At 54.0% G+C, this 25,033-nt stretch overlaps 1 protein-coding gene across 1 annotated transcript; it reads left to right on the top strand.

Moving 5' to 3' along the window:
- The first annotated feature begins 663 nt into the window (after positions 1-663).
- On the top strand, positions 664-24,765 carry CTDSP2 (CTD small phosphatase 2). The gene is made up of 8 exons (XM_067697181.1): positions 664-1,259; positions 15,040-15,188; positions 17,004-17,042; positions 17,476-17,577; positions 18,179-18,235; positions 20,405-20,497; positions 20,620-20,805; positions 21,012-24,765. The coding sequence occupies exons 1-8, from the start codon at positions 1,196-1,198 to the stop codon at positions 21,135-21,137; spliced, it is 816 nt and encodes a 271-aa protein (XP_067553282.1). The 5' UTR covers positions 664-1,195; the 3' UTR covers positions 21,138-24,765.
- The last annotated feature ends 268 nt before the right edge of the window (positions 24,766-25,033 follow it).

Below are 25,033 nucleotides of genomic sequence, written 5' to 3'. Positions count from 1 at the left end.
CTGGATTGGGAGGAGGGGAAGAAAGCGGGGGAAGACTTGAATGGGAATAAGTGAGTGGCTTTGAGCAAAGCTTGGCTCCTTAGGTCTCATTTGAAGTGGGGCGGGGGGGGGGGTCAGACCATCCCGAGGTCAGTTACAGCTCTCATTCTCTGAGGTCCTGAGTCCGCCTACACACACACATATCCCTTTCAGGGTTCGATGGTTGTACTCTTATGTGAAACAGTGGGTCCACAATTCGAGCGCCAAATAGGAAGTAAAACAACTGTCCGAACCCTCTCTCTCATCCTGGCCCGACGTGAGTTAGGCTTCGCGGCTTGCTCGGTTACCGGAAGGGCGGAACCATTCTACCTTACCCACGTAGAACTGCACAGACGGGAACACCCCAGCACAAAGTAGGGAAACGTGAGCTTTGGAGTGTCCTTTTAAGTAGTTGGGAAGGGGGTGTGGCCGAGGAGGCTGGGAGGCCGCAGCCCGGTGAGGGGGGGAGTGGCCCGGGGGCGTGGCCGTAGCGTCTGGAATGTTGTTGGGTCCTCGCACCGCATAGTAAGGAGGGGTCACGCCCCTTTTCTCGGAGGGGGCCAATCGGAACACCGGAGCGGTTTCAAGTCTCCCCTGCCAGCCTGCCCGCCCGCTACCCCACCCCCCTCGGGGATTCGCTTTTTCCGTAACAAAATTGCAAAGCTCCGGATGTTCCGCAACCCGGGCCGCTCACAGGTGGAGGATCCCGGGGCCTATGACGGTGCTTCGGAGCGGGAGGCGCCAGCGGGCTGTAGAGAGGCCGGGTTGAGATCCTGGAGGCGCGCGGGGGTGGGCGCTGCAGCCGCGGGTTGTTTATCTGGAGTACGGAGGGGAGGGGGGAGCCTGGAAACCGCCCCGTGTCCCATTTCCTCCTCTTGTTTTCGCTCCGGATTCTCCATGTTGGACCCAAACTGAGGAGCCCGGAGCTGCCGCCGGGGGATCGGGGCCGGGGGCAACCGGGGGAGCCGTTGCCCGGGCCTCCCGCTCTCCGTACAGGCCGCCTCCCTTCCCGGCCCAGGGGAGGAACAAGAGCAGGGATGTGAACAGCAGTGGGAGTCCGAGTCTCGGCAGCCGGAGCCGGAGCGGGCCCCCGCCCAGGCCCCCCAGCCCAGCCCAGCCCAGCCTGTGCGCCCGCGCGTCCTCCCGCCCAGCCAGCCCGGGCCCGCGGGATTGTTAGATGGAACACGGCTCCATCATCACCCAGGCGCGGAGGGAAGACGCCCTGGTGCTCACCAAGCAAGGTAGGGGCAGCAACTTCCCAAAACTTTGCGTCGCCCCCGGGCGGGGAGGGGGCTAGTACAGCCCAGAACCCGAGTCTCGGCCCCAGATCTCCCGGGGCTCAGAGTGGGGGATTCCCACCCGACCCCCTACTCCATCCGCCTCTGCGACCTGGTGCGCACCCAGGCCCCGGGGAGGGTTGCGCGGGGCCCCGGGCTCCCAGCGCCCGAGGGGGAGGGGCGTCATCCGCGCAGCTGTCACTCTGTCCTGCACTCCCTCCCCCCGGGCAGAGAGACAGAGGGGTAAGCGCTCGTAGCGCGAGTCCACTCGCGCCCATCCTCTCCAGAGTTGGGGGGTGGGGTCGTCACTTTCCCGCACCAGAGCGCGCGGCTGCCCCAGGACCGCGGGGAGAGAGGTGGGGAGGGGAGGGGAACGAGGGGGTCCCGGACGATCCCGAGCTAGAATGGAGCCGGGACTGGAGTCCAGCACTTCCCAGCCCCCACCCCTCCCGCCCCCAAGCCCGAGGTTGCTCAGGCAGTGGTCGGTGACGGCGTCCGGCGGGACTTGGGACCAAGTTCACCGCCCGGAGGCGGGGGCAGCCGCGGTGGGGGAGGGGCCGAGCTCTGGCTGACCGGACTTGGTCCGCGCGCGGCCCTGCGCTCGGCCTGGGACCTCGGCGCGCGGGACTCTGGCCCGGACGCCTCCTGCCTCTTTCGCTGAGCAAACAAGCGCGACCCCGAGGCCCGGTCGGAGCCCCTCCCTGCCCCGGTGCGCTTCCCCGGGGCCGCCGCCGCACACACACAGCCGCGTTTGTTTAGCCCGAGATTGGTGTCCCTGGTTATATAATTCGCCGAATGGCATCAGACCCGGCGTGTTTCTGAATCGCGCCGCGAAAAAGTGCGAGTTCTTCGTGGGCAGCGGCTCGCGGCCCCCGCCTTCCTGCGGGTCGGGTGGAGACACGAGGGGGGTCGCGGGCCCTCTCGGGGGCGGATTTGGGGACCGGAGGGTGATGAGGCCGAGGCCTCTCCTGGGGGCGGGGGAAAGGTTGAGGCCTGAGGGTGGAATCTCTGAGTTTGGTCACGGTGGAGGCCCCGAAACTCTTTTCCCCTCCCCCACGTTCTTCTTCGGGGCCTTGAGGAATGTGTCTAAAATAGTGGACAGAATTTCCGCGGGGAGTAAGGACTAGCGTTTTTTTTCTGGAGAACTTCCCAGACTGGGGCCACCTGGCCTGAGGCTGGGGAGATCACGCTCTTGGGCCCAAATTCGGAGCGTCCCTGCCCGTCCCCTCAACGCCCCCAGAAGAGGGCAAGAAGGGCCAGTGCTGCACTTGAACATATTGAGGCCTAGAGCCTGCGGGGGGGGCCCAGCTGTGGAGCCTGGGTATAGCCCCACATCCCCGTATTTGGCAACATTAGTCAGCAGATCATTTATTTCAGGGGTTCCCGGTCCCAAGGAGCTCCCCCAACTTGCCTAGGGGCAAACGGGCTGGCCTGGTGGTTTCAGCCATTCCCTAATTCCCCGGTGCAGTGGGGGGGGAGGGGGGCGGCAGGGTGTAGTGTGTGTTTCCTGCGTCGCTGGCCCTACTTTCAATAAGCCTTGCCTGCTCAGATCCCAACCCCCGCAAAAGACCCTGACCCGATGCTCTCCTGACTGCATCACTAACCAGGCTACAACTTCACCCCTCTACTGCCTGCTCAGCTGTGCTGAGGGCTGAAGAAGGGAGGCTTTCTGTGTTTATAACTTAACTTCGGACTCTTCCCGCTCTCTTCCTAACCTCATCTCAGGAAGGGACTCCAAGTGCTAGCCAGAAAGGAAGAAATGTGGATGTGGAAGGATTCCAGAGGGGGCAGTGTTGATGAGAAGGGAAAGAAGAGTCCTGAGCTTCCGTACTCTGGTCCTCTCCTCCTGGTGGGGCTCAGGAGGGTGCCTTCCCAGTGAGGGGACCACACCAGGAATGAGGGAAAGCTGGACTTCTGAAGGGACAGCTTACAAATCAGAGTTGGAAGTTTCATCCACCAGGGCAAGTGGTAGGGAACAGAATAGATGACAGTAGAAGGCAAGCAGCTGGCTTCTTGACAGTGTTCAGCTGCTGATGTTGGTTGGATTTTTCTTAGAGTTATGTTTTTCGTTTTTTGTGTGGTTTGTCCTTCAGACTTATCCCTGGAGGAATCTGAATTCTCAAGCGGACAGCTTGGGGTTCTCTTTCCCCCCTGTGTAATTTGACTGCATTCCAGAGAAGACATACTTTCTTCCTAGGCTGCTTGGGCATCCAGCAACCAGCAAACCAACTTTCTGAATCCCTCATCACTTACAAACAAACCCTGCATCTTTAAAAAAATAAAATAAAATAAAATAAAAGTAGGGGTGGGGAGCAGATGTTTTATTTAGCTCCTTTGGAGTTCCGTGCCCTCTCCCCTCCCCACAGTGTCCCATTTCTAGGCTCTGCCTCCCTTTGGAAAAAGGGGAAGGAGTACTGAGGCAGTTTATTAATCAGTAAATTTCTAGAAAAATACAAATTGCTCCTAGCATGGGCGGTTTTTTAGTGCAGTTGTTTGCCATTGCAGGTTTTTTTTTTCTTCTTTTTTAGCATTTTGTTCTGGGAGCTTTAAGGCTGGCTGGGTGTGTTGATGATTCAAAAGTAATTATAGTAGGGGAAGCAGAACAAACAAAGTTGCTGAAAGCTTTGATGATAAAAGGACCCAAATTGGATCATCTTCCCAAACAGAAGGGTGAAATGGCTTCCTGGTACAGCAAGGATAGGGGTGTGTACGATACCAAAGTAAAAGAGAAAAGTTAATATCAGTGTGGCCAGAAAATGGCCATTTATTGCAGCCCCATACGAGGGTGTCGCCCCATTGCTGGGAGATTGTGCCTCGGGCTTCGAGGCTAGATGGGGAGAAACCAGGGAAGTGGGCCCACCTTATAACCTCCCCGTGTGAAATGAGAGGGCGGAGGCAAGTTCCTCCAGAGCTTGAGTGACCCACAGCCCCTCTGGGGGAGTTGGGACCTGTTTTGTTTTGTGAGGCCTGAGCCCCTTCCTTTCAGGGAGGGGATGATGATGCCTTGAGTTGTCTTTTCACATGTAGAACTGAACAACAGGTTCTGGTAACTGAGCACCCCTAAGAATTAGGCAGGTGGCAGGTTTTTCTAACTCTTGCTTTCTCCCCATAAGGGAGAAATTCTGCCTCTCTCTCTCATGTAAAAGCTTAAACACCTTTCGCTGTGGCTGTAGCTAGGCCCTTACCTTGAAAAGTTTAGACCAAGTCTCAGCCTCCCTGGGGCTTTCCTCCTTAGCTTGTTCTGTGAGCATCCAGGGTGTGTGTGCGCAGCTGGCTCCTCCCGCCCCACTGGAGCCTCTCCCCTCCCTGCGCAGCCTCAGCCTTGGCCTCTGTGGCTGCTGAGTCTCGCTCCTCTGTCTCCTTTGGAGTTGTTCCCCCATCTTGGAGTGAGGTAGGGGCTTGTGTGGTGACTTAAGCTTGTGTTTGCTCTCTCCCGAAGCAACCCAAGGGAGCCCTGCTAACTCAGCAACGTTTGTAAATGCCCACCATCCCGGGACTGGGAGTTCGCAGTTCTGCTGCTGAGTTTAACTTGCAGAGCTTGCAACGGACCAGGACTCAGGAAGTACTGTGAAAACCCCTTGAGACACGGCAAGGGGTGGTAGTGTCCCTGAATCCTGTCTCCTCCTTCTCAACTATAGGGGTCTTAAAGAAACTGGGTGGAAGAGAGGTCCCGTTTCATGCTCTCGGTGGGACCTTCCAAATCCCTCATGAACACGGACTTTGTTAAAACGGTAAATACGATAGAAGTCACATTTCTAGCCAAGGTGAGTTGATGCTTCCAGCCTTTCTGTGGAAAATTAATACATGTGTTCATAACTAAGCAAGAGAAAGACAATACGTATTTATATGTAAGTATATATCTCTTCCCCTTCTCAACTTTCTTCCTCCTAGCTTTTGTGTAAGTTGGGTTATTATCTTTTATTACCATCTTGGGAAGTTTGTCTCTCAGGGTGAAGAGGGGATTGGGGGGCAGGGGCAGCAGTTAGAAGTGTTCAGAAGAATTGCTCCAGGAGCAAAATTGGTTGCCTCAGGCCTGGATGCAAATCCCTATTTGCAGTGAGACTTGACGAATCACTTTACTGTGCTGGGTGACTTATCTATAAAATAGGAGTATCGGTCTCTACCCTTCTCCAATGCCTTGTACTTAGCAGATAATTGATAGATGTTAATGTCCTTCCTTTTTAGACAGCTAGACCACCACTCCGGTTCTCCTCCATTCCCCCAAGGACATAGTGCAAACAGCACACGGTCATGTGGGTTTTATTGTTAAAGACAGGTGGCCGGGGGTCAGAGGGGACACTAATGTGAGGGCTTAGGCCTTCTGGAAGAATCACCCTTTGAGACTGACAAACAGCCTTGCTGCACAGACCCCTTCTTTGTGCCCCTGTTACATAGGATGGGATTTTTATGTGAGTAGCATGTGCCTTGGGGCTTTTGCCATCCTGCCTGGCGCCCGGGCATCTGGGATGGGAGGAGGCCGGGGAGCCACGCACCTCCTATGAAGAGTCTCTGAAGTCTAAACCTTGTGAGCAGTTGCTCGGCCCCTCAGAAGTGGATGTAATGAAGACTTGAGACAACTGTGTGCTGCGTTCTCTTACCGTCTGCATTTGTTTTGAGAGTTAAAGAACCCAGTGAGATTCAGATTTCTTTAAGGAATGCTAGTAACAAGGAAAGAAAAAGAAGCTGGGATTTTGAAGAGAAATAGATGTTCTTAAGCTATGTCTTTGCTGCTGTGGTTTTGGGGTATAACCTTGAGAAAGCACAAACTCAGCATTAAATTGCTTTTCACCCTGTCTCAGGCCAGCCAGCTCGGGAAGCACAGAATTAACTCACTTGTCCTGCTGACACCGGGTTGGGTGTGGCTCTGTCATGATTCCCTCCCTCTTCTGAAATGGAGGAATAGTTCCCAACTGGGATGCAGATGAGCTTATTAACGTGCAAATCTTATGAAGGAACTAGTAGAAATCAAAGTGGAGAAGTTGACTTAGAACTTGAAGCCTCTCTGGACCAGAGGCCAAATAGAACAGAGTTTCTTTGTCTGGCAGAGTGCCCAGCCCTTCAGGTCTGAGTGTGCCTGCACCAGGTCTGTTATTACAGAATGGGTACTCCAGCGAGCACATGGCCTTCTGGGCAGGAGGTGCAAGGATGTCCTGTTTTATATTCGTCAGCTGTTCTAAGGGTTATAGCCTTAAACCCGATCTCTCAGTGGACCTGCTGGCATTTCCTTTCTTTTCCCAGGTGCGCCGTCCTCCCCTCCCACCCTGCCCCCCACCCCAAATCAGGCTTTGCTCTTATTCTCTCTTTATTCACTACCTTCTTTTTCTCTCTTGACATATGAATAGTTTTCGCATCCTGTAGAATTTGCTCTTTCCCACCCACACAGTTCTCAGGGAACAAATGTGGCCCCAACCCCAATGAGAGCCAAGCAGATTCATGGGAAGGCTCAGAGCACATACCGCTGGTGTGTGGAAGTGCCTTCCCAGGACGTGGGTCCCAGCTCTTCTGCCTCCATGGCAGAATGGGGCTAGGGCTCCTCCTTCCCAGGAACAGGGACCTGCAGGAAGAGACAGGAGGCTTGGGTGTTTTGCCTTGTGACGGATTAGAGCGAGTGCCCCTAGAAAGGAAAATCAGGCTCTGGGGTGCAAGTCCCCTGAGACCTGCAGAGACATTGAGCCAGTGAGATGTGGTGGGGAAAGGGGCCACGGGGACTCTGGCTGAATCACCCTCCAGTCTTGCAGGGGTTAGTCAGGGACCACTGGCAACCTTTAGACATTGGCTCCCAGCCAGGGACACACATCAGAAACTCCTGTGACACTTACTAAAAATACAGACTCCACCTGGGTCTTAACTGAATCAGAGCATGAGCAGGTGGGCCGGGCATCCGTGTGTTCCAAATGCTCCCTGTGATTCTGACAGGTGTCCCTGGAGAAGAGCCAGGTGAGCGCAGCAGCGGCCCCAGCTGCCTGTTTAGCCCTGAGCAGGAAGAGTCCCTGGAGGGATCCAGTTTTCCTGTTTGTTAAAGATCCTGCGGCTCCTAAAGGGGAGTCCAAAAGTTTTCTGAGTGTGAATGGACAGAGTCGTGATCCCCACTTACCAGTAATGATCACGTGATATTTATAGAGCACTCACTGTGGGGCAGGCACTGCCCTAGCCTTTTATATCTATTGATAGTGTCTCACTTGAGCCTCACAATGACGTTGTGAGATAGGAATGATCCCCACTTGACAAGTGAGGAAAACCTCCGCTGAGAAACCCCAAGCACCTTGTCCACAGGAACGTGGCTGGTTCGTGTCAGCTAGGACTGGCTCAGAGTCAAACCTAACGCTGACCCGCACTGCCTCTCATTCGCGTGGCGCATTCCACTTTTTAGAGTGCCTGTTCAAGCTTTCAGGGGATCTGAAGCCACCTTGTAAGACACCATGCAGTGTAGACCTTTTCTGATCGGCCTGCGAGGAAACAACCCAGGGTGGTGGTGCCTTAGGTGAGACCACAAGGCTGCTTGAGAGGCTGAAGTGGGGCAAGAGCCAGGCTTCCTGACTCCAGCTCAGTGCTCTCTCAGCGGACACACCTATACTGGTGGGCTGGTCCCAGATGCAGCTGGGGTGTGGGAGGAGTAGGTGAGTGACCCTGTAGGTGGGACAGACTCCCTGGCAGGCTGCTTCCATTCCTTTTGCAGGGGCCAGCCATGAGAGGAAGGACGGAAGGAACCGGTTGGCCACCCTCAACGAGCGTGTGTGTGTGTGTGTGTGTGTGTGTGTGTGTGTGTGTGTGTGTGTGTGTGTGTGTGTGTGTGTGTCTGGGATTGGTTTTTGTGGAGTCCTGGAAAAGGCCATTTCCCAGGATTGACCCTGCCACTACTCCTCTGTGACCTCTGGAATGAGAAGAAATCTCTGTGCTCTCTTTCACTGTGAACATTTTGAGATTGAGACTGAGTGAGATAAAGGTATGAAAGTGCTTTGTACTGAATGACTAGCAGCTGAGATTTACTGAGCGTTTTACTAGGGTCAGGACACACCCAGACCGCATTGTAATTCTCACAGCTCTATGTAATATAGGTAATGTTAGTCTTTCCATTTTACAGATGAAGAAACTGAGGCCCAAGGCCACACACCTTATATGTGGCAGAGCCAGGATTTAAGCCTAAGTCCATGGCACCTATGTAACCACTCTGTTGTTCACTGGTCAGAGGAGAGACGGTTGAGGGTCCCTTGCTTTGTCCTGAGCTTTCGTTCTTCTTCCTCCATCTCACTCTCATGCATATGTCACCTAAAGCAGGCTTCTTAGCTGGAGAGGAAAGAGGCACTAGATTCTTCAGGTCTTCCACCAGACCCAAGCATTTCAGGAATCGGGCAGAGAACCAAGTCAGGGGCTGAAACAGCCACTAAGAGGGTGTTTGTGTCCTGCTGGCAGGTTTCTTTTAGCCTCCCGGCCTCCCACAGGGCCTTGCTCCGCACCTCCTTAGGAGGAGCGGGAGGCTCAAGGCGGGCAAGTATGGCTTCCAGTCCCCCACAATGACATCTCTGCTCTAGCAGGCATTGCATACAGTAAAACAAGGGCAGGGTCCAGCCCTTTGGGTTTTCCTGGATGGCATCTCAGGTCTATCCCTGCTGCTGCTGTGAGCAGATCACTTCAGATCACTTCCTGACATCCACCAAGAGCACTCTGGTGTGGGGCTGGGGGCTGAGCCTGCTGCTGACGTATCCGTGAGGAAATTGCTCTGGTCCAGGGCCTGTTGCTGCTTCTGGGAACCCACCCCCAGCCCCAGCATGTTTCTAAAATATGTTACAGCTGCCCAGGCGGGTGTTCTGCCAATAACTCTTTTAAAGGCTGATTTGGAAATTGACAGAGTATCTTGATCCTGTTTTAGAAGTTGCTAGGGATCCCGTGCTTCCAAAACTTAGTGCTTCTTGAGGGAAGGTCCTGAAGTTGAGGCCCTATGTTGAGATCAGTGACGACTGCTGGAGGGGCAGGGAAAAGGCAGGCTAGGCAGTGAGTGACCGGGTCCCCCACCCTCACCCCACAAGTGGCATTAAGGACCCAGGACTGAAAGAAGCCCTCCTCTCTTAGAAGACAGGTAGAGGCAGGGAGCTGTCCTGTCCAGGGAAGGGGAACTAATGGAGACGTCTGCGTAGGTAGGACGTCCTGGCTGCTGGTCGCAGGGAGGGTGCTAGTGTAGAACATGCTGGTGTGAGCCAAACAACATGGCTAAAACTACTTTTTAAAAGTCCATGCTGGGCTTCCCTGGTGGCGCAGTGGTTGAGAGTCCGCCTGCCAATGCGGAGGACACGGGTTCGTGTCCTGGTCCGGGAAGATCCCACATGCCGCGGAGCGGCTGGGCCCGTGAGCCATGGCCGCTGAGCCTGCGCGTCCAGAGCCTGTGCTCCGCAACGGGAGAGGCCACAACAGTGAGAGGCCCACGTACCGCAAAAAAAAAAAAAAAAAAAAAAGTCCATGATGTCAACTTCACAGCTGCTTTCTGGAACTTCAGGAACTGGTGCCGAGCTGGGTGAGGCCCCCCTGCGTTGTCACCTGAAGAGAGCAGTGTCAGCAGTTGCGCACTGTGGAAACTGGTACACCCTGCGTCTGGCTTCCAGTCTTTCCTGTGTGGGGGATGTCTAGGCATCTCTCACCTTCTTGTTCCCCTGCTGACTCACCTGATGGTCCAAGAGTCCTTCTGTCCACCTGGCGCTTTAGGGCCTGTCCTTAGCCAAGGCACAGATGCCCCTTGCTGAGGACCTGGGAGGACTCCTCTCCACGGGGAGCCCCAATCACATGCATCTTGGCTGCAAGGCCCAGGCAGCTGGCCAAGAAAGGCCAGAAATGCTCCAAATACTCTCCTTCCTCCAAAAGCTAAGGGGAGGGAGGCCCCTCCGGGAGGCCATTTTATAGTGATAGCCAGACTAAATCCTTTGCTGTGGGGGGAATGAGAGATGGTGGAGAAAGAAGTACTCTGAGAGATGAACCAAGAAAGCATCCTTCTACATGAATGGGCTTGTTAAAATCCGACAGCCTGAGAGCTTGCCTTCTGCCGAATCCCAGGCGGATGTGTGAGGAGTTCCTTTGCTGGGACACAAAGCTGCGTTGTTGGCAACAGTGATATCTCAACCTGACCTTCAGAAGAAGATTAAAAATAGTGTTGTCCAGGCAAAGCCAGTCTTCATCTGTGTGTGCACGCATGTGTGTGTACACGCATACGTGTATGCGCACAGGCTCCTTGAGAGTCAGAGGCAAATAGTATCCCCACCTGGTGCCTCTTGGGGGCCAGTGATGGTGGACACAAGGGGAGAGGGCATTCTTTGTCTCAAGTGGAACAACCTCACCTGCTTTCCTGTTACTTGCAGAGACCAGCCAAGGAGTTTGCAACTGGAAAACAAGTTTTGTGGTGAATTTGGGAGAAGGTATAGGGGTGGTTTTGACTTTCTGAAACCTGCTCACGATCAGAGTTCCTCTGGCACCTTTCTCATCTTCTGTTCTTGAGCTTCAACCACATGCTGGGTGGGTGGCCACAGTGTTGCCAAGGAGTGGTCATCTCCCCTTAGATAATGTGAAAATGAGCACGGCATTTAAGTTTAGTCTGCACAGTGCGTTACTGTGTTCAGTCAGAGTGGTCTTGCTGTTATCCCAGTTAACGGATGAGGAAACTAAGGCGCAAAGAGGCTGTGTGGCTGAGTAGTAACTGGCAGAGCCTGGACCCCAGCCCAGGTGATCCTGGGGGGAGGGGGAGGGGGAATACCTCCCACATCCCCACTTCTCTTCACATCCTGCCTCCATAGGAAGCCTCACAGCAGTGAGATGAAGGGGTGGCTTGGCTTCCCTGTTCTCAGCAACCTGCGCACTTTCTTCTTGAGCCAGAGCTCCCCCCGTTAGGTCTGTGCTGGTCCTTTCCGACATTCAGCCCCAAACCAGATGTTCGGAGCCGGGAGAACAGATGCACATCAGTAATGGAGCTTTGTGGTACCCACTGGAATCCTGCCCTCCCTCACTGGGGAAACCTGTGCAATGAAATCCTCACCGGCCTGTAAACCCTCTTGTGCCAGTGTTCGTCTCCCGGGAGGGGCCACTGCCCCTTCCTGTCACACACGGAGGGGTGGGGGTGACCTGCACCTGGCTGTCAGGGACACAGTGCTGAGCGCTGGTTGAAAGGAGTCCTTTGAAAGGCTCTTTGATACGAGTCTCAGATCCCTCTCTGGGTGTATCCCCTCATCCTTAAACCCCCTCAACAAAGTGGCTCTTGGACCAAATCTCCTGGTTCACGTTCCTCCCCCCGCACCCACATTGTCCTCTTGATCTCCCAGAGGTATCTGCCAGTCGGAGCAGGTGCAGGGCCGGGGTGGCGGTGAAGGGAGCCTTGTACTATTTCACCCCTTACACCTTTCATGGACTGCCCAAGAGGACAGCAAAGGAGGGGGGCTGGACCCCAAAGTGATCCTTCACCAGCCCAGCCTAGAGAGGAGTAGGGCACACACTTGAGAGATCTTAAGAGTGCACTGCCACTTCCCACCTGTTGCAGGAGTAATCGTACACGATGCCTGAGCTGTAGGGGACCCTACAGAGTAGTTGTTAAGAGCCCTGCCTCTGGGTTCAGGCAGATCTGGGTTCAGATCCTGGCTCTGCTGTCCTACTACCCGTGTAACCTCAAGCAGGTTACTTAAGCTCTCTGTGCTTTGGTTTCCCTTCTGTGAAATGGGGGATTAGTGCTTAGAAATGGGTTTGTAGTGAGGATTAAATGAAGTAATGATGTCAAGTGTCTTGACACAGGCCTGGCCCATCACTGGTGCTCAGTAAACATGATCAAGGCCCAGAAAGACCGAGTGGCTTGCCTCAGGTGCCCAGCTCGTCATAGCCCACTTCCCTGTCCTCGTAAGGGAGGGAGTCTTTCTGTTTCTAACTCTTCTGGGCGGTTGCAGACCAGCAAAGGCTTCCACAGGTCCTGGCTCTGTAGAAGCAACAAAGGCCCTAGAGGCCCCAGAGTTATTCACTCAGCCAGAGTCACGAGCACCTGCTGCTCAGAAGCCAGAGGCCAGTGAATGTACCCAGCTGAGGCCACTGCAGGCCCCGTCAGGAGGCAGCCATGTTAGGGGGAGGCTGAAGAGGCCCTGATGGCCACTGATTGTCAGTGGCAGTGTTTGTAAAGGTGAGGAGGACACACAGCCTGGAGAAGGACTGAGGGAAGTGGGGCCCCAGTGGGGGAGGGGGTAGTGAGGAACACCTGGGGTGCTGACCTTGCTGTTGTGGGTCTGGGGTCCCTTCCCCAGGCGCCACAGCTCTTTGCTCTGCTCTGAGCGCCTGCCCCCGGGGTCAAGGCATCTGTGGTCTCTGAGGCCCAGGGGCTGCCTGGCTGCATTGTGTTTTAAGAAGACCTCATCCCCTGCAGAGTCCGAACCAGCTGAGGAGCGCCCCTGCCCCCTCCCAAGCTCCCTGTCTGAGGCTGGAGCGCTCCTGCCTGTTGGGCCTCCCGCAGGGGGCACCGGCGAGGCCTCTCCACGGCCCCAGCCAGCTGCCCCTTTCAACCCCTGCCTCTCAGGATTACTCAGCCTTCACAGCGTCTGTCACTAAGATGCTGAGTGCGTTCTTGATGGCCTCTCTTCAGGAAAGGCTTGGGCTGTGTGGCCTTTTAAGAAAGGCTCAGTGCCCGGGTTAAGCCTCTGATTGTGGTTCTGCATGAAGAAACCGTAAACCAAAGGAAAAGGGATGGTTCAGCTTTGGTCTTAGAGCTTTGTGTCAGCGTCTGCTTGCGTCCCTGGGCTCGGAATTGAGGGTGGGCCGTACAGGCAGGTGGAGAAGCTGTCCTTTCCTTCCGATTTCTGGATAGATTATTCAGAGTAGGAGAGGGTCCGAGGAACCTCTCATCTTGCTGTCTTTAAGTACTGGGCTCTGCTCTCAAGTTTGTCTCCTGGACTCAGGGGCCTTGGGCGAGGCCTCCAACGCAACTTTTTCCTTCAGGGCAAAATCCCCAGTCCCTGGAAATCTTGACTCTTCCAGCAGGGCCAGGAGCTTGAGAGTGATATCCAGGTTTTTAGGCTAATTGCTGGGGAAGCCTGAACATTTTCTAAAAGGTTTCTAATGGTCATACCAGTGTCAAGGGATCTGTCTGACCCAGGGAGGGAAAGGAGAGAGCACTGGACCAGACGGACTGGGGTGCCCAGCCTGCACCTGCAGGAAGCCCTCAGCCTTCCTGTTGAGCCACAGCTGAGTCGGTTGTCCTGGGGCAGTGCTGGCTGCCCTTTGACTGAGGGTCAGCGGCCTCACCTTTGGTCCAGGGAACAGTTTGGTTTTCTCTCCTCTCCAGGGGCTCAGGCAGCCCAGTAACTGGGTGTTTAATGGGTGTTTAATGGCTCTCCCATCACCTCTTCTGCCAGAGCCGCCTCCGTGCAGGTACAGCATGTACTCTGAGGACTGAGCCAGGGAGCTTGGCCTTGCTGGGGTGGGGGGCTCACCACATTGCCCCCCCTTTCCCTTCTTAAACCCAACAGCACGGGGAAGGTTATCCTCAGTGCCACGTTCTGTCCCCCCCCCCCCCGCCTACATAAAGGCAGAGACATTTCTGGCACTTACTTCCCTGCACAGGAGTTTGCCCTGTGCTTTAAAGCCGAGTGGGGTGGATTTCATCCCAAGGCCTGGCCCCCGCCCTGGCCCCCGGAGAGGAGACCTGTGGCTGAGGACCATTCTGGCAGCGGTTGTGCGGCGCCACCTCCTGGCCACAGTACCCATCCTGGCTCCCTGCTCATCCTCAACAGTTGCCGGCACAGTTCCTGTAAAATAAAAGGAGCTTGGTGGGGGGAGGGGAGGAAGGCGGTCCAAGAGGGAGGTGTATATACACATATAGCTGATTCACTTCACTGTACAGCAGAAACTAACACAACATTGTAAAGCAGTTATACTCCAATTAAAAAATAATAATAATAAAAGGAACCTGAAAAAGACTTTCCGAAGTCCATTTCTGGTTGATCCTGTAAATGCCTGTAGCTTTTTCTATCAGCTTGGCCATTCTGGGGCTGCCTTGCCAAGCCTTCTATTAAAATGGCTTTGTATTTCCAAAGCCCAAACTGTCAAGGCAGGACTTAGCAGCTGTAGCCGAGAAGCAGGGACGTCAACGCAGAACCCAGCGCTGGATGTATGTGTCCCAAGAGAGTGATATGCCTGTGGTCTTTGAGGGGAGGGAGTGTTAAGGAAAGTGACTGGAGTGTGGGATGGACGCAAGGGTGTGAATGAAACTTGTAGTTTCTTGGGGCTGAAGCTGTTCTATTTTCTAGTCTGTTGTTCTAGCCTGGGCTCAGTGCTGCCAACTAACGGATTGAAGGAAGCTGACCTAGAACGGGGCTGTAGCTGCACCGACTTGAAGCGGTCTAGCTCACTCCCTTCTCTAGAATGGGTAGTATTCTGGGAACTGGTGTTAGGGAGGATTTTTGTGAATTACCTTGGAGTGTTCCCTCAGTGTGCTGCTACCAAAGTAGATTCTATAGCTGGCCCATCTCTCAGTGCCCCTTCACCCCCACGGAACGAAGAGCAAGTTTTCTGCAGTTCACTTCCCAAACCAGGGACTGGGCATTCCTGCTGTTTCTAGTTTACAGAGAAGATGTTGGAATAAACATGTACATTTCACCATTGACTGTATTTGGTTGTTCGCCAAGCACGTGACTTGTGCCCCAGTGGAGCTTATAAACTAGAGGGGATATAGCATGGGGGTGGGTATTTGTGGACAGACGCCCTGTAGCTAACGCCTCTGTCGTTCCCTCCACTCTAGGCCTGGTCTCCAAGTCCTCTCCTAAGAAGCCTCGTGGACGTAACATCTTCAAGGCCCTTTTCTGCTGTTTTCGCGCCCAGCATGTTGGCCAGTCAAGCTCCTCCACTGAGCTCTCCGCATACAAGGAGGAAGCCAACACCATTGCTAAGGTAGCTGGATCCAGGGTGGTGTGATGCCAGCAAGGACGGGACTGCTGTGAGTGAGTGGGGGTCCCCGCAACCACGGCAGGGAGACAGGGCAGCCTTGCCTGAGTTGGAAGATCTGTGGCCCGGAGGAGGCCCTTCCTCTGTCCTTCCCATAGTGGTCCATCTTCTTCCTGTTGATTCCCATTTGTGGTGTGGGCCATCTGGGTGTCCCTGTGGTTTCTGAGGGGCCCCGCGGTCCAGATCCTTCCAGGTTCCAGGAACCGTGCAGGGTGCTTTGCGTAGGTTGTCTCATGTGACCCACAGCAGCCCTGCGAGGAGAGCCACAGGATTCCCCTCACAGACGGAAACTGAGACTCAGAGGGTGTGTGTAGCCGCTGAGTAGTTAATGGTTAATAAGTGGTAGTATCAGGGTTTGAACTCAGATCTCTCTGGTTGTAAGTCCTGTGATTGTTGTTTTTTATTTTTAACTAAGCAAAAATACCTTCCAAGTTACTAGGCTTTCAGGGAACCAAGGAATTGAAATTCTATCACGTTCTTGATAACCCCTTCCAGCACTATCACCTGTACCTGTGAGAGACATTTGGAAATGTGTGGGTGTCTTTGATTCTTATAATTACCAGAAGATACGTCTGGCATTTCAGAGGCGGGGGACAGAAATCCTCCTTTCTGCAGTGCCATTTGTACTTCTTTCTGAAACACCAAGGTTTAGCTGTCCTTCCTCTCTTTCAAAACCAGGCTAAAGATACGTACATCAGTGAAAAATCACCTCATTATCCAAAAGGGGACAATGGTTAAATGAAGTACAACATGACGGTATTAACCGAACTATTAATTTTTACTAAGAGTTCACAACAATGTGGAAGAGTATTGAGTTGCAACATTAAGTCAAAAAGCAGAATGCAGGGCTTCCCTGGTGGCGCAGTGGTTGGGAGTCTGCCTGCCAATGCAGGGGACACGGGTTCGTGCCCCGGTCCGGGACGATCCCACATGCTGCGGAGCGGTCGGGCCCGTGAGCCGTGGCCACTGAGCCTGCGCGTCCGGAGCCTGCGCTCCACAACAGGAAAGGCCACAACAGTGAGAGGCCCGCGTACCACCCCCCCCAAAAAAAAAAAAAAAAAGCAGAATGCAAGATTATATGTCATGAAGAAAAAAGACTGCTTGCCAAAGCAAGCTTGAAGGAAATGCACTGAAATGCCAACATTAAGTTTTTCTAAGTGCTAGGATTTTAATTTTTCTTCAGGGTTTCCATTAAGATCACTTACTTGTTACATTATAACGTTTTACTTATTAGCCGAAGGCGGGAAGAGGCTTTCTGAGCTCTCTGCACTCTACCTCCCCTCACGTTTCAGGACCCACAGTGTGGGCTCACATTGGCTTACTTGTGCTTTGTAGGGGCTCAGTGCACCTCCCCCTAATCAAGGCCCCCAAGGAGGATGGAGAGAACACATGTTCTCAAAGAGAAGCCTGGGTTTCGGGACTAAGCAAGAGGCCAGACCTCCACAGTGAGGAGTTCCGATTTTGATTCTGCCTCTGACTCTGTGTCCCTGCGTCAGCTGCTTGAGTCCCCTGTTCCTTGGAGAGGCAATGGCAGCTGAGAACAGGGACACTTCCTTCTCCATCCTGCATCAGGCCGAGTGTGGAAAGAAGATTTTGGCCCCTTTCCTGCCCAGCTCTTAAGGAAAGTCACTTTTGTCGTGTCAGAGCTTTCCAGGGGGCTGGGGTCTTGGGGAGAAAATTCCCCTCCAGGCCTGAGTGGGCTTTAGACAACCAGGAAAGGCATTAGTGGGCTGGCACTGACCACCTTCTTTTCTCCCGTAGTCGGATCTGCTCCAGTGTCTCCAGTACCAGTTTTATCAGGTATGTGAATCTCACAGGGTATGGCCTCAGAAGCCCCAACACCCAGTGATACCTTCTAACCCCATGCCCCATGCAGTGAAGCCCTCATTCCTCTGTGTCTGGCTGGCTAACTCCCTGCCCTTGGAAGCTGTTTGTCCCAGATATTTGCTGAGGGCCCACCACGTGCAAGGCATTAGATTGTGCGGGGGACAGCCGGTATCCATCACCAGCTCTGGCCTCCAGCTCCAGTATCCGGATCACTTCACAGTCCCAGGCTGAAGGAAGGAGCCAGCTCAGTCTCTTCTTTCTCTACCTCTTGGCCTTTAAGTGTCGCCTCTCTTGGGTTGAAGTAGGGGGCTTCCATCTCCTCAGTGGGCCCAGCTCTTCCCAGAGTTCTATTGGGGAAAATTAGTCTTTCTTGGTGGCAGATTCAGTAGCCTGGCTCTGGTTTTAGATTCCAGGGACCTGTCTGCTCCCGGAGGTGACCGAGGAAGATCAAGGAAGAATCTGCGTGGTCATTGACTTGGATGAAACCCTTGTGCATAGCTCCTTTAAGGTAACTGGACATCTGGAGCTCTTCTTACACTCGTCCTGGGCTGTCTTGGAAGCCTGACTGCAGGTGCCAGTGAAGTGGCCTAAAGTTGATGATGGAAGAGTGATCAGAAGTAGGAGGGCCGGCCTCTGGCATTTGGCCACAGTCGCATCACAGATACCTGGAGGCCCCACCAGAGAATGATGTTGAGTGGGAGCCCCTGCTCTCCGCAGTTGCTGACAACAGGCTACAGCTGCCCCCCAGCCCCGTCGCAGCACAGCCACCAGGGCTCTGTACAGGGGTACGAAAGAGGGGTTAAGTCAGCCTTGGGCCATGCCCCTATCCATTTTATCAGGATGTTTGTTAACTCAAGAAAGCCCAGAGACTGTCTGAGCTCAGGTAGAATTTGCAGGTGGTGGTAAGTAGGGAAAACCAGAAGGGGTGTCGCAGCCTGTACTTGGGTGAGAGCCACTTAGTTGGGACAGCAGGAGCTTCCTAGGGCCTCTGATATCTGTCCCTCCCCACCCCGCCCAGGGGGTGGAGCACTGGCTGTGGCAGGGACTGGGGTGTGGCTGGGCTCTTGTCCCTTCCCACTAGCTGACTCATTAACTCTTCTGTCTTCCAGCCAATCAACAACGCTGACTTCATAGTGCCTGTAGAGATCGAAGGGACCACTCACCAGGTGAGCTGCTGCCAGGCCACGCCCAGCCCAGGAACTCGGGGTCTTCTGCTCCTCGGGGCTTGTGTTCCATCAGTTGATCCTTTCCTGTAACTTCAGCCTCTCTGCTTTTATTGGTAACCTTTCACATTCGAGGCTTTCGCATCTTAAAAAATGCAGCCCCTCATCCCCCTCTAGCTGTCACTTTTTTTCTCTTTGCAGCCAAGCTGTTTAAAATTAAATTATTTAATAGTAGTAATAGCTATCATTTATTTATCTCCCCTGGTCCTACTGAATGTGACCAGCACTGTTATATGACTTAATACATTTTCTCTAAAGCTGAAGAGTTGGTGTATCTGCCTGTTACAGACAAGGAAGTCAGTACTAGCTGTTTTCTCTCCTCCCCTGCCCACCCATTCCATCTAGCCGGTGAATTTCTTTCTCCCCAGAAAAGGCATCTCCTCCTCTGTAAAGCTTTCTCCAATTCCCCTCCCCTTGGGGTCCCTACACTGGATTCTGCCACAATACATACTCAGTACACATCTATCAAACAGCGCTTGAATCTAAATAAGGTGAGGCTCTGGCCCTACACAACCTGCTCAGTCCAGGGTTAAGGATCCTGTGGTGTTGATAGTCAGATAGAAGAGTTACTTGTAGGGAGATGGGGTTTGAGGCTTCCATGGGTGGTCAGCACTATCCTGTGTCCATTAGAAGCTTTCTTCACCCCACCACCCTCCTCCCAGCTGAGGTGCTCTCCCAGTCCCAGTGCTGGACTCTGCACAGCAGCTCTTTACAGTCTAGTTGAGGGTATAGAGAAATATACAGAACCCACAGATTTTTTAAAAAGGCGTATCTTCAAACACTGTGAACTCCTGGCTAACAAGGAGAGGTGTGAATAATGGAAAAGGGATGACATTTACATGAGTGGGGGGTGGGGGTGAGGTGTCTACCTGCAGAAGGTGCGTTTTCAGCAAAGAGTGTTGAGACGATGCCAAGCTTGATGAATAGCCAGGAGGAGGGAGGGACTTGTTGAAGGTTAAAGAAATGGTAAATGAGGGCTTCCCTGGTGGCGCAGTGGTTGAGAGTCCGCCTGCCGATGCAGGGGACCCGGGTTCGTGCCCCTGTCCGGGAAGATCCCACATGCCGCGGAGCGGCTGGGCCCGTGAGCCATGGCCGCTGAGCCTGCGCATCCGGAGCCTGTGCTCCGCAACGGGAGAGGCCACAACAGTGAGAGGCCTGTGTACCGCCAAAAAAAAAGAAATGGTAAATGAAAGGAGGCCCGGTTGTGGCTACCTGGAGCAGAGGGTTCCTGCAGCAGAGCTGGGAGGGGTCTGGTGAGTCGATGGCCAGTCCAGGCCGTCTCCAGGAGGGAGAGTCATGGCAGGCACATACACTTGAGCAGGGAGTGAGCTGGATGAAAAGAACTTTGAAGGAGTGGTTCCAGTAGCCCCTGTGTAGGCTGGCTGAGAGGAGAACACCTGGATGGAGACAGGGAAGCAACAGACAGCAGGCCCATGAGGGACATGCGGCCAGTGAAGCTTTTAGGCCATAATGTGCAAGGTTATGAAAGGTGGACACCAGGGTTAGGGGTGGCTGTCAGGGGCAAGCACAAAATGGGGGCGTCACTAGAGCGAGATGCTGCAGGGTGTCAGATCTGTGGTCACTGAGGGGAAAAAGTCACTTTCCCCTGGTGCATTTCAGAGAAGCTCTGCGAGGGCATGAGGTTTCAGGAAGTATCTGCGACCCTGCCTGATGGGGTCCTGGACTAACTGTCCTGTCAGAGCCAAGGACAGGAAACTCCCACAGAGGCTGTGGCTGGATTCAAGTAATCCAGGATAGGCTGTTTCCATCTGTGAGGCCTATTCTTGATTACTTGTTTCTGGAGGCAGCTGATGGTTCGCCGCCGGAAACAGATGGCTCCTGGGACATTAGGTGTTTTTGTTTCTTCCTGAGCTGGGTCAAGGTTGGGACCACTGAGCCGGCAGAAGCCTGGTGAGGAGGTGACGCTCGTGCCCTGGTCTGCGGGGCAGAAGGCTTCCAGCCAGGTGGTCCCAGAGGCTGGGGTGTGGGAGTCCAGACAGAGTAAGGTCTGAACCGACTTACTGCTCTTTGTGTAGGTGGTGATGGTGACCGATGCCGTGAGGCTTCACCCTCGTAGGGATGCCTCCAACAAGCCTTTCTGCTTTTCCTCAGGTGTACGTGCTCAAGAGGCCTTACGTGGATGAGTTCCTGAGACGAATGGGGGAACTCTTTGAATGTGTTCTCTTCACTGCCAGCTTAGCCAAGGTACCTGGGGGCAGGAGGGGAGTAAAGAACTGGGAGCAGGTGTGGCAGCTCCTTGCAGGTCACAGGATGCCACGGGGAAACCACGACTGCATCCAAACAAAAAGCTTCTGCTCTCTTCTCAGTATGCTGACCCTGTGACGGATCTGCTGGACAGGTGTGGGGTGTTCCGGGCCCGCCTGTTCCGTGAGTCCTGTGTGTTTCACCAGGGCTGCTATGTCAAGGACCTCAGCCGCCTGGGAAGGGACCTGAGGAAAACCCTCATTCTGGACAACTCGCCTGCTTCTTACATCTTCCACCCAGAGAATGCAGTGAGTGGTCCAGATACACCCATATTGCAGGGATTGGGAGAGTCCCTGCCCTGGAAGGAGGAGGGAGAAGGGGATGGTGGTGGAACCATGGGCTTTACCAGAGGAGGGCACCACCCCAGGTGGACCAGCCAGCCTCCGGGGGGTCTGGGGCAAGGGAGGGAAGCAGTGGCGGTCGGGAGACTTAACGCTGCCTTTTCCCTCTCCAGGTGCCTGTGCAGTCTTGGTTTGATGACATGGCAGACACTGAGTTGCTGAACCTGATCCCAATCTTTGAGGAGCTGAGCGCAGCAGAGGATGTCTACACCAGCCTTGGGCAGCTGCGGGCCCCTTAGCCTTCCCTGCTGCCAAGCAATGGCCATCCCAGTAGGGGACTTTCCTACACTGTGCCTTTATGATCAGCCTGACAGAGCGGAATCTGGAGCATCTCACCAAATGAGACCTGGAAATAGAAGTGATTGCAAAGAGCTTTAGGACAGGTTAGATGCTGAGTGGGCAGATATCAGACCAGCGATACCAGAGCTGCCTGCTCCCTGAGTTGGGTTCCCGAGATGTGAGTAAGTGTATTTGTGTGTGTGTGTGTGTGTGTGTATGAGTGTGTCTTGCGTTCAACTGTGGTCCCGGGATATGTGTTTCAGGTTGGGGGAGAAAGTGAATGATCAAGACTCTCCCCAAGTTAGTTTGTCTCCTCTCCTGTCACCCTGAGAGCCACCGAGCTCTATAGGGATGAAGACCATTGAAAGCTCCGTCGCCAAACCTATGGCCTTTCCTCAGCATTGTAAGGCTTATGCCACGGAGAAAGGTAGGGTCAGAGGCTGCCTTCGGGTGCCCCAGGCACACATCTTCCTGAAGCCTTTCTCTCGCCGACTGCTGCAGACAGAAAGACGACACTTCTGGGGAGATGAAAGCTTGTATCCAGAACTGGTAGCCCCAGTGGCCATCAGGTCCTGTGGCCCAAGGGCTGCACTAGCCTCTGGCCGAGTGCCTGGCTCGGGCTCTTTCTGTGTCTCCCCAAGGCTTGGGTGCCAGGCCTGCCTTCCTCACCACCTAGCCATAGTCTTGAACCTGTGGGGAAGGAGGTCTTCTCCCTGCCCTGGAAGAGGACAGATAACTGATTTCCGTTCTTTTGACTCTGTTTTAAAATTCTCTTTCGAAATATGGAGTGTTGGGCTGTTTTGTTTCTGACAGAGCTACAGCCCTGGGCCTGAGGTGAACGTGGGAGGCCCTGGTGGTGCAGGGAAGAGGAGAATCCCAAGGGCATGAGTGTGTGTGTCCCCTTGGCTTGTAGGTCAGCTGGGCTCGGGATGTGTCCCGAAGTCTGCTCTTCAGGCATTCTGTGCTGGTGCTGCCGCAGGGACTTTGTCCCCAAGCCTGGGAAGGGCGCTCTGGGTCCCACCCACCTGTTTCTTGGGCAGGGCTCTTTTCTCTCGTGTCTTCCCCCAGGGCCAGGTGTCTTCGTCCTTCCTGGCTGTTGCTTTTTCTCTCCAGGGTCTCAGGCACTCCTGCGTTTCCTGGGCTGAGGGGCTGGGTGTTCTCACCGTTTAGTTTGCCAACGTAACGCACGTGCCTCCTGCCAATGGTAACAGGTGTGAGTGAGCTCTTCACACACCTGCGCTTTGCGTGTCTCTTTGCTTTCAAAGTTTCTTAATAGTGAATGCTTTAAAAAATAAGTCACACAAAGGAAGTTTCCCCAGGATGGAAAACAAAAGGGGAAGTGCTGCTGTAATTGGGAGCACAAGGGATCCCCTAGAGGGAGCCCCACTTCAGCATCACTGCCTTAGCCATGGCCTCCCCTCCCTCCGTCGGGCGGGAGGGGGTTCCTATCCCCCTCTCTGTTTTCCCTGGAGGCAGATGTCACAAAGCATTTGTAAGTTGCTTCAGGTGCAAGAACACCGCCCACTCAGGACTTACCCCCATTATCCTTTTCAGACTGGCCACACACTAGGGCAGTGTGAGGAGCTAGCCGGGACCAGGTGGTGGAACAGCAGCGTGGCGTTCTGAGCGCCTAGCATCCTTCTCTAGCATTGTGATGCCACCTCCCCTCCTTGTCCCAAGGTTGTGAGGCTTTGTCTTTCCCTTTGGTATCACATGAGTAGAACAGGGTCCCCAAAGCCCATGTGATCATTTCCCAGGCATCATTCCCTGGTGCCTGTGGGATCCTGCTTCATGCAGGTAGGGGAAGAGGGCTCCAGGGCTGGCCGGGAGCGACACCTCCTGAAGGAAAGTGGGAGCTTCTGATTCTAAGGCCCTGGCCTAGGCCTCTATCCTAATATTGCAGGAGGGACCTCTCTCCCAAGCCCCATCCTAAGGATTAGCCCTTGGGCCAAGTCTGCCATGGGGTCCAGCTATGCTTTTCTGACTAAATAAGCAATAAGAGGCTCTAAGCTGATCCAGTTCCGAGGCCCCTTTCTGCCCTGCTTTGGGTCTCCTTGCCTCCAGGTGAAGGAAGAGCTGGTGCCACCCGCTTTCCTATCAGACTTATCCAGGTGTTCCAAGGGACTCATGACCAGAGCCCAGGATGGCTTGGTGGGAGTGTCCCCGCTGCTTCTGCATGAAGCCTGGCTCCATAGGCCTCGTTCTCGCCAGAACCCTGCCCTGCCCCCATGCAGTTCCTCACCGGAAATGCCACACCCCCACTCACCCTCTCCTCCCTTCCCTGGAGAGGCAGCTCAGCCAAATAGGTCTAGGCAGGGTCCATCGGTGTGGACCAGAGCCAGCCTGAAGTCATTATGCACCTTCTGGTCTCCAGTTTCACAGTGTGTTAGGGGCAAGAGATGACTGCAAGACGTGCTCCTTAGAGGAATCAGGCCAGACTCAGTTTTGGAGGAAGGCAAGCTTGAGAGGGAGCCAGTTCACCCCAGGATCTCTTCCGGGGTTTCCTACCAGCCCTTCCTGTTTGAGGCTGGTCTTCGGGAAGCAATAGGCCACCAGGCCTGGTCGACCCCAGTTCACGCCGTGCCAGGAATCTGCCCACCTGCCAGGTTCAGTTCTTTAAGGTGCCTCTTCAGGGACACAGTGTGTCTCTCTGATTGGGCTTCTAAATCAAAAGCCTGATGTTCGTGTCCCTCTCATAGGGGGAGCTTTGGACACAGGACCGGTTTGGAAAGGGTCAGGTAAGAGTTTCCACTCTGCACATTGTAGAGGGGACACTCTGTAGGTCCATGGGTCCCTTACTATAGCGAGGTTGAGTAAATTTGCCTTCAGTTAACCTGGGACCTTCTGTTTAATTCCCTCCTGCCTCCCAAAGATTTTGACCATTTTACAAATTCACCTCTGTTAACAGTGGCCCAGAAACTTCTCTGTGCTAAAAGCATGGGAAGTCTAAAGGCAGTCATTCCCTGGGAAATGGATCCCGTCCTGTTTTGCTACCCCTACCCTGTTCATGAGGCCTCATTCAATAAGGCAACCCCCCGTAAGGCTGTCCTGTATCCCATGTCCCAGAAAGGTCAAGTGTCTGCGGAAAGTAAGCCTGTTTTCCCCTTCAGGTCTCAGTCAGTTACTTGCCACTACTGTCCCTCAGTCGCCTTTTTTGTAAAATGGGGTTTTAGTTTTGTCCTTTTATTTTAATACTGGTAAATACTTGCATTCAAGCAGGGGAGGGAAGGCAGGGGTCTGGCCCCCTGCACCATTCCTTTACTGCTGTGGGGTTTGCCCCTGGAGCAGACCCTCCTCTTTGCGCCCCGTGAGCTTCTTTGCTTGTAGTATCTCAGATTTTACATGTTCCACGTCGTGCCACGTAACCCCCTTCAAGATACCGTTTGGAGGGTGGGGGAGATCTGCTTCCCAATGTGACTGGGCTGTGGGGTTCTGACTACCTTGCTCACAGGTTCATGGTTTGATAAACTTGTATTCAAAAACTTGAAATGTAGGACGCCATTAAGTGTCTGTTTATATTTTTGGAATATTTGTACTACTTACAATTAATGAATAAAAGTGGGTTTAAAAAACCCATCCGTGAATGGGCACTGCCTCCTGACCCTCCTGTTGTTCATTCGGGCACTTACCCCCCCTTCTTCCCTTAAAACGCCTCTGTCATGACGAGGCTGGAGCGCCCAAGCTGGGGGACCAGCCGCACACTCAGCACAGGGATTTTGCTCAAGGTTACAGAAGTCGGGCTACATTAGCTCTTCCCTGGCCCCCATGTGGAATCAACCGCATTGCCATCCAGGTGCTTAATAAGCATATGCTTGGTGTCCTGTTGACTTCTGGGGAGGAACCAGAAGCCCCAAGG

This window comes from Pseudorca crassidens, chromosome 11 (genome assembly GCF_039906515.1).
Source record: "Pseudorca crassidens isolate mPseCra1 chromosome 11, mPseCra1.hap1, whole genome shotgun sequence".
NCBI lineage: Eukaryota > Metazoa > Chordata > Mammalia > Artiodactyla > Delphinidae > Pseudorca > Pseudorca crassidens.
Note: the sequence above shows the minus strand (reverse complement) of the source record. Positions and strands in the feature narration are given on the sequence as shown.

What these genes read in the sequence shown, in the direction of transcription:
- CTDSP2 (XM_067697181.1), top strand. Translation starts at nt 1,196, where the DNA reads ATGGAACACGGCTCCATCATCACCCAGGCGCGGAGGGAAGACGCCCTG. An exon ending in TCCAGTACCAGTTTTATCAG is followed by an intron (nt 17,043 to 17,475) that starts GTATGTGAATCT and finishes CTCTGGTTTTAG; the next exon opens with ATTCCAGGGACCTGTCTGCT. An exon ending in TTGTGCATAGCTCCTTTAAG is followed by an intron (nt 17,578 to 18,178) that starts GTAACTGGACAT and finishes TCTGTCTTCCAG; the next exon opens with CCAATCAACAACGCTGACTT.